Genomic DNA, 12,635 nt, shown 5'->3' on the forward strand with positions numbered 1-12,635 from the left:
TAATTATCTTGTTGGGTCTTCCGCAAAGACTCAAATCAAAACGTTAAAAAAAATTCTTTTTTTTTTATCAATCTTATTAGAGCTAGAAAATTTGTAGTGCACAATCTATTACGAGTAATACTTTTATTCACTACATCTATCATCTTGTATATGTTGCGATCTTTGTTTGAAAAGATAAGTACAAAGATATTGAAGAAACCATATTACGTGACTTTTTACTTAGAAGACATAAATTCCTTTTTTTAGACTAGCATGGTACCCGAGTAAATGCGGCGGCGGTGTCCACAATGCGATGGCGACGGGCGGCGATGGCGACTGCGGTGGTGACGACGAATAGCGTGGACTATTATGTAAATCTAATTAATATAATGGTTAGTATATTTATTTTAAAGGTTAGAGGACCAATGGTGTTTTTGTTTCATTTAGAGTGGGGTTGTATTGTATTTAGGATATATTGTTTTAATAGAGGGCAATTCTGACATTTTTTCTCTATAACTTTCAACAGGGGTCTATTCTTTTTAATAAGGAGTATAGATAATAACACCACATAAATTCTAAACATAAAAATTCCTTTTTTTAGTAAGAAAGATGACTTAGATTCTTAGAAGACATAACTGATTTTTGTGTCATTCCCTTCTATTCGTTTGGCGATTTTTAGTGGCAATTATGCATTCATTCTCCCTATAAATATAAATCTATAATTTATAATATAACTAAAAAGGAGGTTGAGATACACTTGCACAGGTACACTTGCACCCCTAATTCTTCTAATTAATTTTTCTATTTTTTTATGTTTTTTTAATAACCAACTCGCTCTATCTTTCTTTTTTCTAATTTTTAATTAAATTCCTAATTAATTTCGCGTAATATTTCTCATATACTCTTTTCAGCCATCTAATCTTCCAAGCCCTCATATCTAAAACCTATCTAAAACCGTAAAAAAATATTCCATGAGTCTAAGCCTCCAATGTATCCAATTGATTTGCTCTCACAATCCAGATTTATTAAATAGTTTCTGTCATGTCTTACATATCCGGGTTAGTTATATATAATCCTATGTTGTTCAAAAAAAAAGTTATATATCATCCATAATTATTATGTTATTGTTATTATTATCTCTATTAATTTAATTTATTGTCCATTATTTTAACAAAAAAAAATAAGACCACATTAGTTCATCTTAAATATCTTAAGCCAACACATGTTAACCATCATCTATGACTCCATGTTGTGTATGTATGGACTGTTTCGGAGTGGAACAACCCAAAAAAAATCAAAAGGTTTGAGATGGTCTTTGTTGATCAATTGGTATGTACTTTTCAAATTATATATATATATAGTTTATAGTTTTCAGAATTATAGTCTAAAATTGTTGTTTGTGTTTGTCTTAAGCTTAGATATAACAAACTACAAGTTTTTATTTAATTAAAGTTGAAAAAAAAAGGTTAACTAGATTCGATATTTATATGAAGTTAAATTTCATATGTTTCCTTCTTTAGTTTTGTAATTATAGTCTAAAATTGTTGTTTATGTTTATCTTAAGTTTAGATATAACAAACTACAAATTTTTTTGTAACTAAAGTTGGAAAAAAAATGGTTACCTAGATTCAACATTTATATGAAGTTGATTTTCATATGTTTCCTTCTTTACTTTTCGTATTGATTAATTTGTCGTATTGGTTTTAGGGGTTTTGTCGCCTTCACGATGATTATCTATACTTCTATACTACTATATAAAAATTATACCCCAATGTTGAAAAGTTAACATATTTTGGACATGCGAAATTACTATTTTACCCTTAATGAGTTAACTTACACAATCATTCCATTATCTTCTAAAAAATATCAACTAATCTTTTAAATCAAATATCTTTCTATCAAATACCTACACCACTTGATGCGTCTGTCGTCACCTTCGTCGTCGCCGCAGTCACCACATCACCGTCGTTGTCATCGCCGCTACATTGCGCATATACCATGCTCGTAATGTTTAATATAAACATTTAATCTTGGCAGTGCAATCTACCTATGGGGAAATACTGAACCATGAAACTTAATTCCGTGAAAAATTAATTTATTACGCATTACTTCATTATCTTTTTGCCTTATTTGAATTGTTTTATGTTAAAATTTTATGTATTTTAATTTTATTCGGTATTTATTTAATATACTTGAATTCCAATTTTTTAACTTTGATTAATATATTTTGAAACTATCCGTCCATTGGACGGGCCTGAGTACTAGTGTAAATATATATGCTAAATAAAACTAACTTTTTAGTCTTGAAAGGTTAATAGAGTTCGGTATATAAATTTCGGTTTCAAATTCGTTTAGGGATAATGATATACGAATGTAACCACCTACGACAAAATGGTTATGTAATGTAGTGATCTATTCGGGTGACTATGTAATGTATGCACCTATGTTTTTTTGGCTATACTATGTAAAATATGTACGAACCTTACATAGTATAGCCAAAAAAAAATACATAGGTCCTTACATTGATTGACCCAAATTTACATAACCATTTTGTCTTAGGTGGTTACATTTGTATGTCATTATCCAATTCATTTATTATATAAGCTTCAAATCAAGCTTGAACTCGGCTAAACTCATTATGAACTCGGTTTGGATCAAACATTTCATGAATAGAGTGTAAGTAGCTCCAGTTAATGAGTTTGATTCCTTTACACTCATAGAAATATACCAACTAATAGATGTTTGAACTTATCATTATAAGTTCTTACATCATAGTTTACTTATAATTATTCTAAAACAAGTAACAAAAACACACGTATACTCCCACTACAAATAATGTTGTATTTGTTCATACTTCCACTACAAATAATGTTGTATTTGTTCATACTTTTAGTTAACGTGTTAAAAATTTTGTTACACTTTTACGTGTGTAAAAATATATAGAACTAAAAGTGTGTAGAAATTTCTCCACACTAAAAATTGTTTAGAATTAAAAGTTCACACTTTTTAGTGTGAACTTTCATAATTATTTTGTAACACCTCATTTGTTCATGCTACCTTTTTAGTTAGCGTGAACAAATGGGGTGTTATAAAATAATTATGAATGTTCACACAACTTTTAAATCTACACACTTTTTAGTGTGAAGAAATTTCTACACACCTTTAGTTCTACATGTTTTTACACACATAAAAGCGTGACAAAATTTTTAATTTGTTCACACTCACTAAGGGTGCATTCTTGAGTTTTAATTTTATGGGATAAGAAATGGAAGGAGAGGAAAACTTATGTTTTTGCATTCTTGAGTTTTTTGATTAAAAGAAAGGAAAGTGATGGAAAGGAAAAGTGAGGTGTTTTAGAGCTAAAAACTTTCCTTCCATATTTGGCATGATTTAGAAGGATAAGTTATAAATTTATCAATATACCCTTCAAACTTTTATATGAACTATAATAACTATGAGGCTATAAATATAATATTACATATTTTTATCCTTTTTTATTCTTCTCTTTTAACTCAAGAATGTCTTTAAATCCTTTTATTCACTTTTTTTTCTTTTAAATGATAAAATTTAAGAATGCAATTTATATATATAATTTTTTATCTTTTTTTCTCCTATCCAATCTTCTCTTTTCTTTTCATTTAATAAAAACTCGAGAATATAGTGTAAAAGTGTAGACAAATGCAACATTATTTGTAGTGCCCGTAATTTTTGTTTTGAAGTGTTCTTCTTACTTAATTACTTAAATACAACGACAATGATAATAGCGATACTAGACACAAAGTGTTAGAATGTGGAAAAATGTCTATGTATATATGCTTTGCTATCTTCTATCATCATATTGATATTCATACATGTTTGCTTAAACACGTGGATTGTTTGCTATGAAACGTGTTATATACCATTCCTTGGTTCTATATATATATATATATATATATGTCTATTTGTTCTTCTAAATTAATTTACTTCTAATTTAATAAAATATAGTAACATAAACCACTACATGTACATGCTGTTTTGAGTCACAGCAGCTATTTACAAATTAAGTTGTTTTAACTTTTAATATTCAAATCCATGTTACTAAATAAGAGGACATAATCACATAGATATGTATATGATTTAAGTTTATTTATGTTATGGAATTTATTATGTTTGATTTGGTTTGTTTAAGTTGTTTAAGTGTAGTTTAAGTTTAAGTGTTGTTTCTAAATTATGTTTTATGGACTTTATTTATAAATTATGTTAGTTTATTTAATTATGGACTTTATTTATAAATTATGTGGGTTATTTATTTATGGATGTGTTTTATGTAATATAGATATTAGTTTTAGAGTAAAAAATGTATTAAAAAAAATAAAAAATGGAGGGAGACACATGTCATAAGTTTCCCCTCCATGGATAGCCCCACTCTCCCATTTTCTCAGCAAAATGTCGTTGTTTACGTAACGCCACATGACGGAAGTCAACTCCTTGGGAGGTTGTCTCACTCCGGTTAGTCTAATTAGCTAGGGAGGATCATTTGAAACTGTTTTTAGGCGACGTGACTTTACTTGATTTCACACGTAGGGATATTTAATATTTGAAGTTGATGTGTTTTATTTTCTTTTTTCAGCTTACCAATTGAATTGTTTGTTCATTTTATTAATTTTTTTGAACGAGATGGAGTTATTATTTAACATACTAACAAGGTCCTAAAAAAATTAGAATATAAAGTTCATATATAATTATATCAAAATAGTGAAATTACACACTTTAACCAATCTATCACTACCAATTCTACCATGTTGATGAAAATTCATAAGAAAGAGATAGATCTAATTTCTTCAAATATGAGATTGGGAAAGAAAGAAACACTTTTATGTATCATTTCATTATGTTTCTTCCACGATTACATTTATTTTGTATTTACTCAGTAGTATTCGCTATACGTTAATTTAATTTTGTTAGTCTATATGCCATTCAAATTTACGTGCTACACACCTGCTTCCCAACTTACATATCATGAATTTCTCATCCCTACCGGTTAGTAAATGGTCCTAGTATTGTTTTGTGTGTTGCTTAGTCCATGCTCTCTGAACCCATATAAAAGACTAAATTTGTAAGTTTGTTTTCAAAAGGGACCATAAACAATATGGACTTTTTTTTCCTCATCGGGTAGATATGAGGCATCATCTTTTGCATCATCATCATAATCTAACATAGCGTTGTCGGCTAACGACGCTTGCTATTGCCGAGTCTAACTCGCATGAACCGCTCAAATTATTGCTCGAGCTATCACTTGACGACACCGGCAAGTTGAGATCTATGAAGAAACGGATTTTTAAATATTTTTAGAAAAGAGTAATGAGGTTTTTACATAAAGCGTGTGAGAATAGAATGGGAAAAATTGTTTGAAAGGATAGAATATATATATACATGTTATGTAAAAAAAAAGGGTCAAACTAGGCGTTTGCCTCTTGGAATGCAGAAGACACACAAAATCATGGTAAGGAAATAGGCGTCCAAAATGAACCACGGACTACATTTTTTGGCTGGGGAACGCCTGGCGGGCCATTATAGCCGGTGTCCTCGACACGTTTTGAGGGAGACTCCGCGTCTTTCTCGCCTCACGCCAGACGTTATAGTTCACTAAAGCACCTCAAATGTTGCTGCTCGTGCCTACCAATCACGTATTTTTATGTATCAACAAAATTTTTGTCAAGCTTTTACTTCTATAAACAAGTAAATAACTTACAATAAATAAATAACATTTAATTTTTGAAAACCATATTACTAACCAAAATTCTTATTTTTTCTTTCTTTTGGCCAGCCGATGATTGAAATGAAAAATGGTTACTTTTATTTATTTATTTATTTTAAAAACTTTTTAGAGATATAATGGAATTTTAATATCCTACGAGCATGGTATATGCGCAATGCGGCGACGGTGGTGGGGAAGGTGATATAGTGGTGTCGGTGATGGTGATGGTACTATTGGTGGTGCTGGCGGTGTCAAGTGGTATAAGTTGATGTAATTGTGATAGTGGAAAACTTAGAAGCTAAGGACTTAAATTGTTAATTATTAAAAATAAAGGTTTATAATGTAAGTTATAATTTATTAAAGACAAAACATAAAAAGCCAAGAGTAATTTTGGTAATTCAAAGATAAAATTAACTAAAATAAACTAGCCTTGTATCCGCGCGATGCGGTGGGACATAGGAAAAAAACACTGGTTAAGTAGCGGCACCGTGTTATTATATGAATGTATGATTCAACTCGAGTGTTTCTTAGTCCGACTGAAAGTGCAAACCGCTGTTGTTGTTTCAGGGAAAGGAAGGGACATGCCTAAGGTTTTTCTTTTAAGGGTTTTTTGGAATTTCAGGGATAAAGTGTTTGATAGGATGATAAATTAAAAGGGTAAATTGGAGATTTTAAAGGTAGAGTGTTAAATTTTGGAGGGGGTAGTTTGTTTATATAGATAGTATAGAAAGAGGTCATTTTTTTATATAAAGTTGTAAAAATAATGATAAAAATAAAGATATAATGTTAAAAAAAAACTTGACTTTATGATATTTTCATTTGTATATTGGTTCGTGACCAATGCTACTACATTTTTGTTTAGATTTATTTGGTTAACGTAATAATTTTACATTTTTTTTAGTATCATTGAACAGATTGTTACATATATGCAAAACTTTTTTTTTACGAAAAGCTCACCTTTTGACTATCTATGAGTAGGGCTTATAAAATTCACCGCACAGCCCTGCCAATCAACTACGATTTTCATTCTATTACGATGTTTATTTCATTTTTTCATTCCTATCCCACCGCATAGAATTTATTTGTTTTGAGATCACTACAACGAGTTCGGTAGAATATTTAAAATCTGTTCGAAACACGCGACTACCAAACGAAATGGAGGGACAGTAGTAGCCCCCAATGTTGATTTTGGGGTGGGTTTGTTAGTGTTTATTGCAGTTAGACCCCTTACACTCTCAAAAAGATAGTTTCAAACTTTCATGTTTATTTATAATAAAAACGAGCATAGTGCCCGTACGTTGCGGCGGCTAGAAGGTGAGGAAGATGATAGAAGGCGGCGTGGAAGGTGATAGAAGGTTGATGGGAGCATGTAATAATTAAAAAAAATGGGGGATAGATGATATATAAGGGTTTTATGTTTAAGTAAGGGTGTAAGGGTATTATGAGAATGCTGAAAAAAATGCTTAATTTCTTAAAATAGATGTCCAATATGTTTTATAAGGGAGTATAAATAAATTTTCCATTTATTGATTTTCATTTTAACAGGTTTTCCATCTATTGATATACATGGTCGTTTTAGACTATGAGAAATAGTCCATTTAGAGGTACTTTCCTGCCAAAAGTGCTTGGGAACATCTCGGAGAATGTTGCCCGTTCGATTCTAGACGACTTACCCCCTTAAGCCACGTGGCTTGTATTTATTGGAGGAGGGGTGTTTCCCCTTTCACCCGAGTGGAACCTGCGTGGAAGGCCCGACCACCTGTGGAACACCGCCGCCAACGATTTTCCACCCACGAGTGGAGCAAAATGGGTGGAACTTTCACTCGCGTGGAAGGTGCGGCCTTTGTGACTGTTGGGAACTTTTGACCGTTTTCAACCTTTTTTTTTTTTTCTTTTAACCCCCTTTATCTATTTAAACACTACTCTTTTACCCATTCATTCATACACAAACATTTACATTTACATATTCATATTTATACATATTTACCCATTGATTCATCCACACATTTCACTTTTAAATGGCAAACAACAATGAACATATGACTCTCCGGGATGTAAAAATGTCGATGCAAACCCACCTAAATCATGTTATGTTTTATTATGTTTTTTTTTTAGTTTTGTGTAATGTTATGTTTTATTATGTTTTATGTTTTATTAAGTATTATGTAATGGTTTTATTAATGAAATTTTAGTTTTAAAAATAAAAATAAAATTGTAGTGAGTGAGTGGTTGCAATGTCAACAAAATTGGATGAGTGATGAATTTGAGGTACCATAATATGATTGGTTAAAATTGAGTGGTAAGTGAGTGGTGAGTGGTGGTGATGCCATTACCCTTAGGTGAAAGCATATGTAGTATACTATGCACATGCTAGGTATTCTAGGTAGGGTTCAATTATTTATTTTTTAATAATAAATCTGTTTAGTACATATCATTTTCCCAAGCTTTTTATTTATATAGCGAAAAAACACGAAAGATGTGAAAGTACAAGGGGCAAGAGTTGAATTAGTACAACTGTACAAGTTGTATATACAGCCCTGAACTTACGGATCAACAATTCATCTTCGAGTTTTTGACGTCACATTCTCCCTTCTCTCATTTTTTATAACGAAAATAGAAAAGAGAAGGATATCATATATCTTACCCAGGTACTTTTACTATCTATAATTTCCCCCCCTTTTTTTCATTACTTAATTTATTTTTTTCTTTTACATAATAATGCATTCAATACCTGTGTTTTGATTTGTAATTATGCGTTTGCTTTGGTATCTGCTGAATTTTAGAGACAAACACCGTCTTTGTATATATATATATATATATAGATAGAGAGAGAGAGAGAGAGAGAGAGATGTGTGTGTGTGTGTGTGTTGGTGTATTTTTATTATTATTATTATCATTATTATGATCCATGAATATTGATTTGAGAAGAAAAGAAATGCGTTATGTTATGTGTTTGACTATATGCCTGACTGAAAATATGTGACTTTATACAGTAATTGTTAATAGATTGGTATTTTCATAAACCAAACATTATATAGAATCTCACATGTGATTTATTAAGGCGGGGGTCCCAAGTTTGTTCTAAAACGATCTTTGGATAAAAAGTGATATTATTATTATTATTAGGATTGTAAAACATGGATGTGTATCTCATCAATGCTGGTTTGTATATGTGATTGTTAACAAGCCTGATGATATGAGTTACAAAACCGCACCTACCTTTTATATATTTGTGTCACATTAGAATGTTCCGATATGGTTGTTTTAAGTTCCCCCCTGGCTAACGATAGCAAGCACAAACTCAAAAAGCATAAATTAAAAACGCAAATGGTGAAACAATCAATTTATTAAAAAAGTTGCAGTAATTGCATTTGTCTTAAATTGTTTTTTGGTTATTGTCTAGTGGTCATGTATTATTTTGGGACGACGGGGGTAGTTTATAAATAGAGTCATGTCTTACTTGTGAAATGATGAGGTTTATATAATGTCACTGCTATTTTTGCTAACTATTATACTGCCATGGAAAGGTAAGAAAGATAAAGCTTGGAGGGAACAATAAAAGTGTCAACTACAATTTGATAATATATTAATATAAAAATGGACTAAAAGCTAAGGGAAGCACTCACATATTCAGTTTAGATTCTCTTATATCACAAGCATTAAGCATATGATCCTATTCTCATGCGTGGAACAGTCCAACTGGTGCCGCTATTTGCAATCTGTTTCAATATTCTGAATGCAATTTGACATTCAGTTGTGTTTCTATACAGGCCGTTTAATAACTTTGATTTTTCTCTCCAGTTTTTGTAATAGAGCCATGTTTAAGATCCCAGATCATCAGGTTGCTGGACACCAGGCTGGGTCAGGGAAGCTTGGTCCACTCATTGACGATACGGGTCGTTTTTACAAGCCTCTTCAGAGCGATAAACGTGGGTCTGAAGAAGTCGCCTTTTATGAATCGTTCTCTTCCAGCTCTGAAGTTCCAGAACACATCCGCAAATTTTTCCCCATCTATTATGGAACCAAAGTCATGAAGGGATCTACAGGATCAGAGCACCCTCACATTGTGTTGCAAGATCTTGCATCATCCCGTGTGAATCCATCGATAATGGACATCAAAATTGGGTCCAGAACCTGGGGTCCTGATGCATCCGAGGAATACATTGCAAAATGCTTGAAAAAGGACAGGGAAAGCACAAGTATTCCACTAGGATTCAGGTTATCAGGGCTGCGGGTTTATGTCAATGATGAATCAGAGTTTTATAAGCCTCATAGAGATATTATACGTAATTCTGGGTTTGATGATGTTAAAGTTCTTCTTAGGAAATTTGTTTCCTCTAATCCATCTGCAGAGATGGACACGGAACCAGATTGCGATTTAGCATCTTCTGTCTATGGCGGGCCTAATGGGATTTTGGCCCAATTGTTGGAACTCAAAGCATGGTTTGAAGATCAAACCATCTACCACTTCTATGCTTGTTCGCTTCTTTTCACATTTGAAAAAGGGTTGGCGCTAACAGGTGCCAGTTCAACTGCAGAAGTAAAACTCATCGATTTTGCACATGTTACGGAAGGTAAAGGTGTTATTGATCATAACTTTTTGGGCGGGCTCTGCTCTTTGATTAAATTTATTTCTGACATACCGACAGATATGAAAGATCATACTGTTATTAACGGTCATGCTGGACTTTGAAGCCATCTCTTTGTTACTTCTTCATAATTTGTTAAGACAAAAGATATTTGATTTGAAGTTTTATTAGCTTACTGGATCACAGTTTTGCTGATACAAGTAATTCTTCACTTGCAGTTCTATGGTCATTCTTTTCTTCACAATTGAACAACAGCTTAGTATACAAGCAATCTGCTTCTGTTGGTAACTCTTTATCCATCTTTATATAGGAGATGAATAAATGGGTTGGGTTGTGGGTCAAAATTGGTAGTTTTCGGATCAGGTTAGGTAGAGTTGACCCAAATTGCTTTGCCCAAAGTTTGTAGCTTTTTTTATTTAATAATCTAAAAGTTTTACTATTTTTGATAATAGTAAATAATAAGTAAACTGTAAAAGTAACTACTAGGCTTTATGCATCAAAAATACAATATGGGTGACTAGTATTCTAGTAACCCATTCAACCCATGGAACCCTTTTCGTTATAAAAGTATTTTACATGTTTGATCCTTTATAGTGAAAACATAACATGAATCGATCCATTTATTGGTTGAAGAGCAAAGTGAGAGGATTCGAGCCCATAAGGCTAGTAATTGTTAGATGACCCCATGCTTTGGAGCAGTATGACCCAAGCACATGCACTTATTTATTTATTAGTTTCATTAAGTAAATGTTAATCTACTTAGACAATTTAGTTGTAAAGTATAGTGCATGGAGCCCATTTTTGGATATAATTAGGATTACAACATCATATCTTTCTTGATGCCAATACATTCATTCTTGCAACTTAATCAATCATGAAGACTAGCAGTAAAGCTAACTCCAACCCTGAAGTGTTTCTTACCTTGGATGCAACCTTTACATATATAAGTGTTTCACTGCAATTTCTAAAAGTAAGATACCAATTCTACTCCACTGACACAAAAATGTCGTGCTCAAATTTTCTCTTCGCCATTACCATTTTCGTCTTAACTTACTTTTATAGTTTACCTGCAAATGGTGATAACCTTCAGGATACGTGTCCAACTGACACATCCCCTGATCAAACCATGTTTATCAATGGCTTTCCTTGCAAAAATCCATCAAATATAACAACCTCTGATTTCAAGAATTTACTACTAAGTCATCAAGGTAGTACCGACACATTTTTACGTTCATCTGTCATCATAGTCACTGCTGCTGAGTTTCCAGGCCTTAATACATTAGGGCTGTCCACTGCTAGAACCGACTTAGAAGTCGATGGGCTAGTGATGCCTCACACTCATCCTAGAGCCACAGAAATGATCTTTGTGGCAAAAGGTGTTGTGATTGCTGGATTTATTGACACAAATAGCAAACTTTTTCAGAGTGTTTTGAGGGAAGGGGATGTGTTTATTTTCCCAAAAGGATTGTTGCATTATTGTATGAATTCTGGATTTGAGGATGCACTTGCTTACTCGGTGTTTAATGCTCAAAACCCGGGGGTGGTTGATATATCAAATGCAATGTTTGGAGGGGACGCCGAGATGATGAAATTGGCTATGGCGAAATTGGTTTCCCTTAACAGGCTGGAAGATGTTCGTGTAGATGATCATATGAATTTAAATGACGAGCTTTAGTTGCCTTGATCCGGAGTTTCAGTTTGAAGTAGTTTGTGGGATATATGTGTAGAATCATAGAAAACTTTATGATGTTGGCTCTTGTTTTTTGTTTTATTGTTGTTTTTGATGGGTCATGTGTGTATATGAAAATTATGGATATATTGGCACGTATGTGCTTGTCCATATGAAATACTTCAATTCTGTATTCAATATCATTGGTTTGACTATTTACTGGTCGAAAATAAGATTGGTTCCTTTAACACAATAGTTAAGACGGTTTGCTAGCTGCAAGGAAATTTTAGACCAATTATTATCATCTTCTGGGAAGGGGTTGTTGTATCAGGGCTTGAAAGGTGTGGGCGGCACACACCACTCCCACTCTGTTCCTACATTGCAATAGTAGTTTGCATTCTCTTGGTTCGGTGACAAAAAGAAGGGTTTGGCAAAAAAAAAAGAAGAAAAAAGTGAAGGTAACCCACTGCAAATGGTGGAGAATTTGTGGTGACGTGGATGTTGAAGAAATGGTGGGCAGGGATAGTGCATTTTCTCTATTCTGCATCAGGTATGATAGACCATTAGACCCGACTCAGGATGTTATATGAGCGCAAGTGCGCAACATTACTTTCTCCAATTACGCACCATTATCACCAAATTTATCCATCATGCTAGCCTT

At 32.6% G+C, this 12,635-nt stretch overlaps 2 protein-coding genes across 4 annotated transcripts; both read left to right on the top strand.

Annotated features, from left to right (window-relative positions):
- The first annotated feature begins 8,196 nt into the window (after nt 1–8,196).
- LOC122588951 (inositol polyphosphate multikinase beta-like) lies at nt 8,197–10,615 on the top strand. Of its 3 annotated transcripts, XM_043761172.1 has the most exons (3): nt 8,197–8,364; nt 9,518–10,290; nt 10,524–10,615. In XM_043761172.1, exons 2-3 carry the CDS (start codon nt 9,534–9,536, stop codon nt 10,613–10,615), a joined length of 849 nt encoding a protein of 282 aa, XP_043617107.1. In that variant the 5' UTR covers nt 8,197–8,364; nt 9,518–9,533. The 3 variants fall into 3 exon arrangements, with proteins under 3 accessions (XP_043617107.1, XP_043617106.1, XP_043617105.1); XM_043761171.1 differs by lacking the exon at nt 10,524–10,615 and having other exon boundaries at nt 8,198–8,364; nt 9,487–10,522; XM_043761170.1 differs by lacking the exon at nt 10,524–10,615 and having other exon boundaries at nt 8,198–8,364; nt 9,518–10,522.
- A 564-nt stretch (nt 10,616–11,179) lies between these two features.
- Nucleotides 11,180–12,227, top strand: LOC122588953 (germin-like protein subfamily 3 member 4). The gene has a single exon (XM_043761173.1). The coding sequence runs from the start codon at nt 11,180–11,182 to the stop codon at nt 11,978–11,980; it is 801 nt and encodes a 266-aa protein (XP_043617108.1). The 3' UTR covers nt 11,981–12,227.
- The last annotated feature ends 408 nt before the right edge of the window (nt 12,228–12,635 follow it).

This window comes from Erigeron canadensis, chromosome 2, assembly GCF_010389155.1.
Source record: "Erigeron canadensis isolate Cc75 chromosome 2, C_canadensis_v1, whole genome shotgun sequence".
NCBI classification, from domain to species: Eukaryota; Viridiplantae; Streptophyta; class Magnoliopsida; order Asterales; family Asteraceae; genus Erigeron; species Erigeron canadensis.

Excerpts from the sequence above, each read along its gene's own strand:
- LOC122588953 (XM_043761173.1), top strand. The coding sequence starts at position 11,180 with ATGAAGACTAGCAGTAAAGCTAACTCCAACCCTGAAGTGTTTCTTACC.
- LOC122588951 (XM_043761171.1), top strand. The coding sequence starts at position 9,534 with ATGTTTAAGATCCCAGATCATCAGGTTGCTGGACACCAGGCTGGGTCA.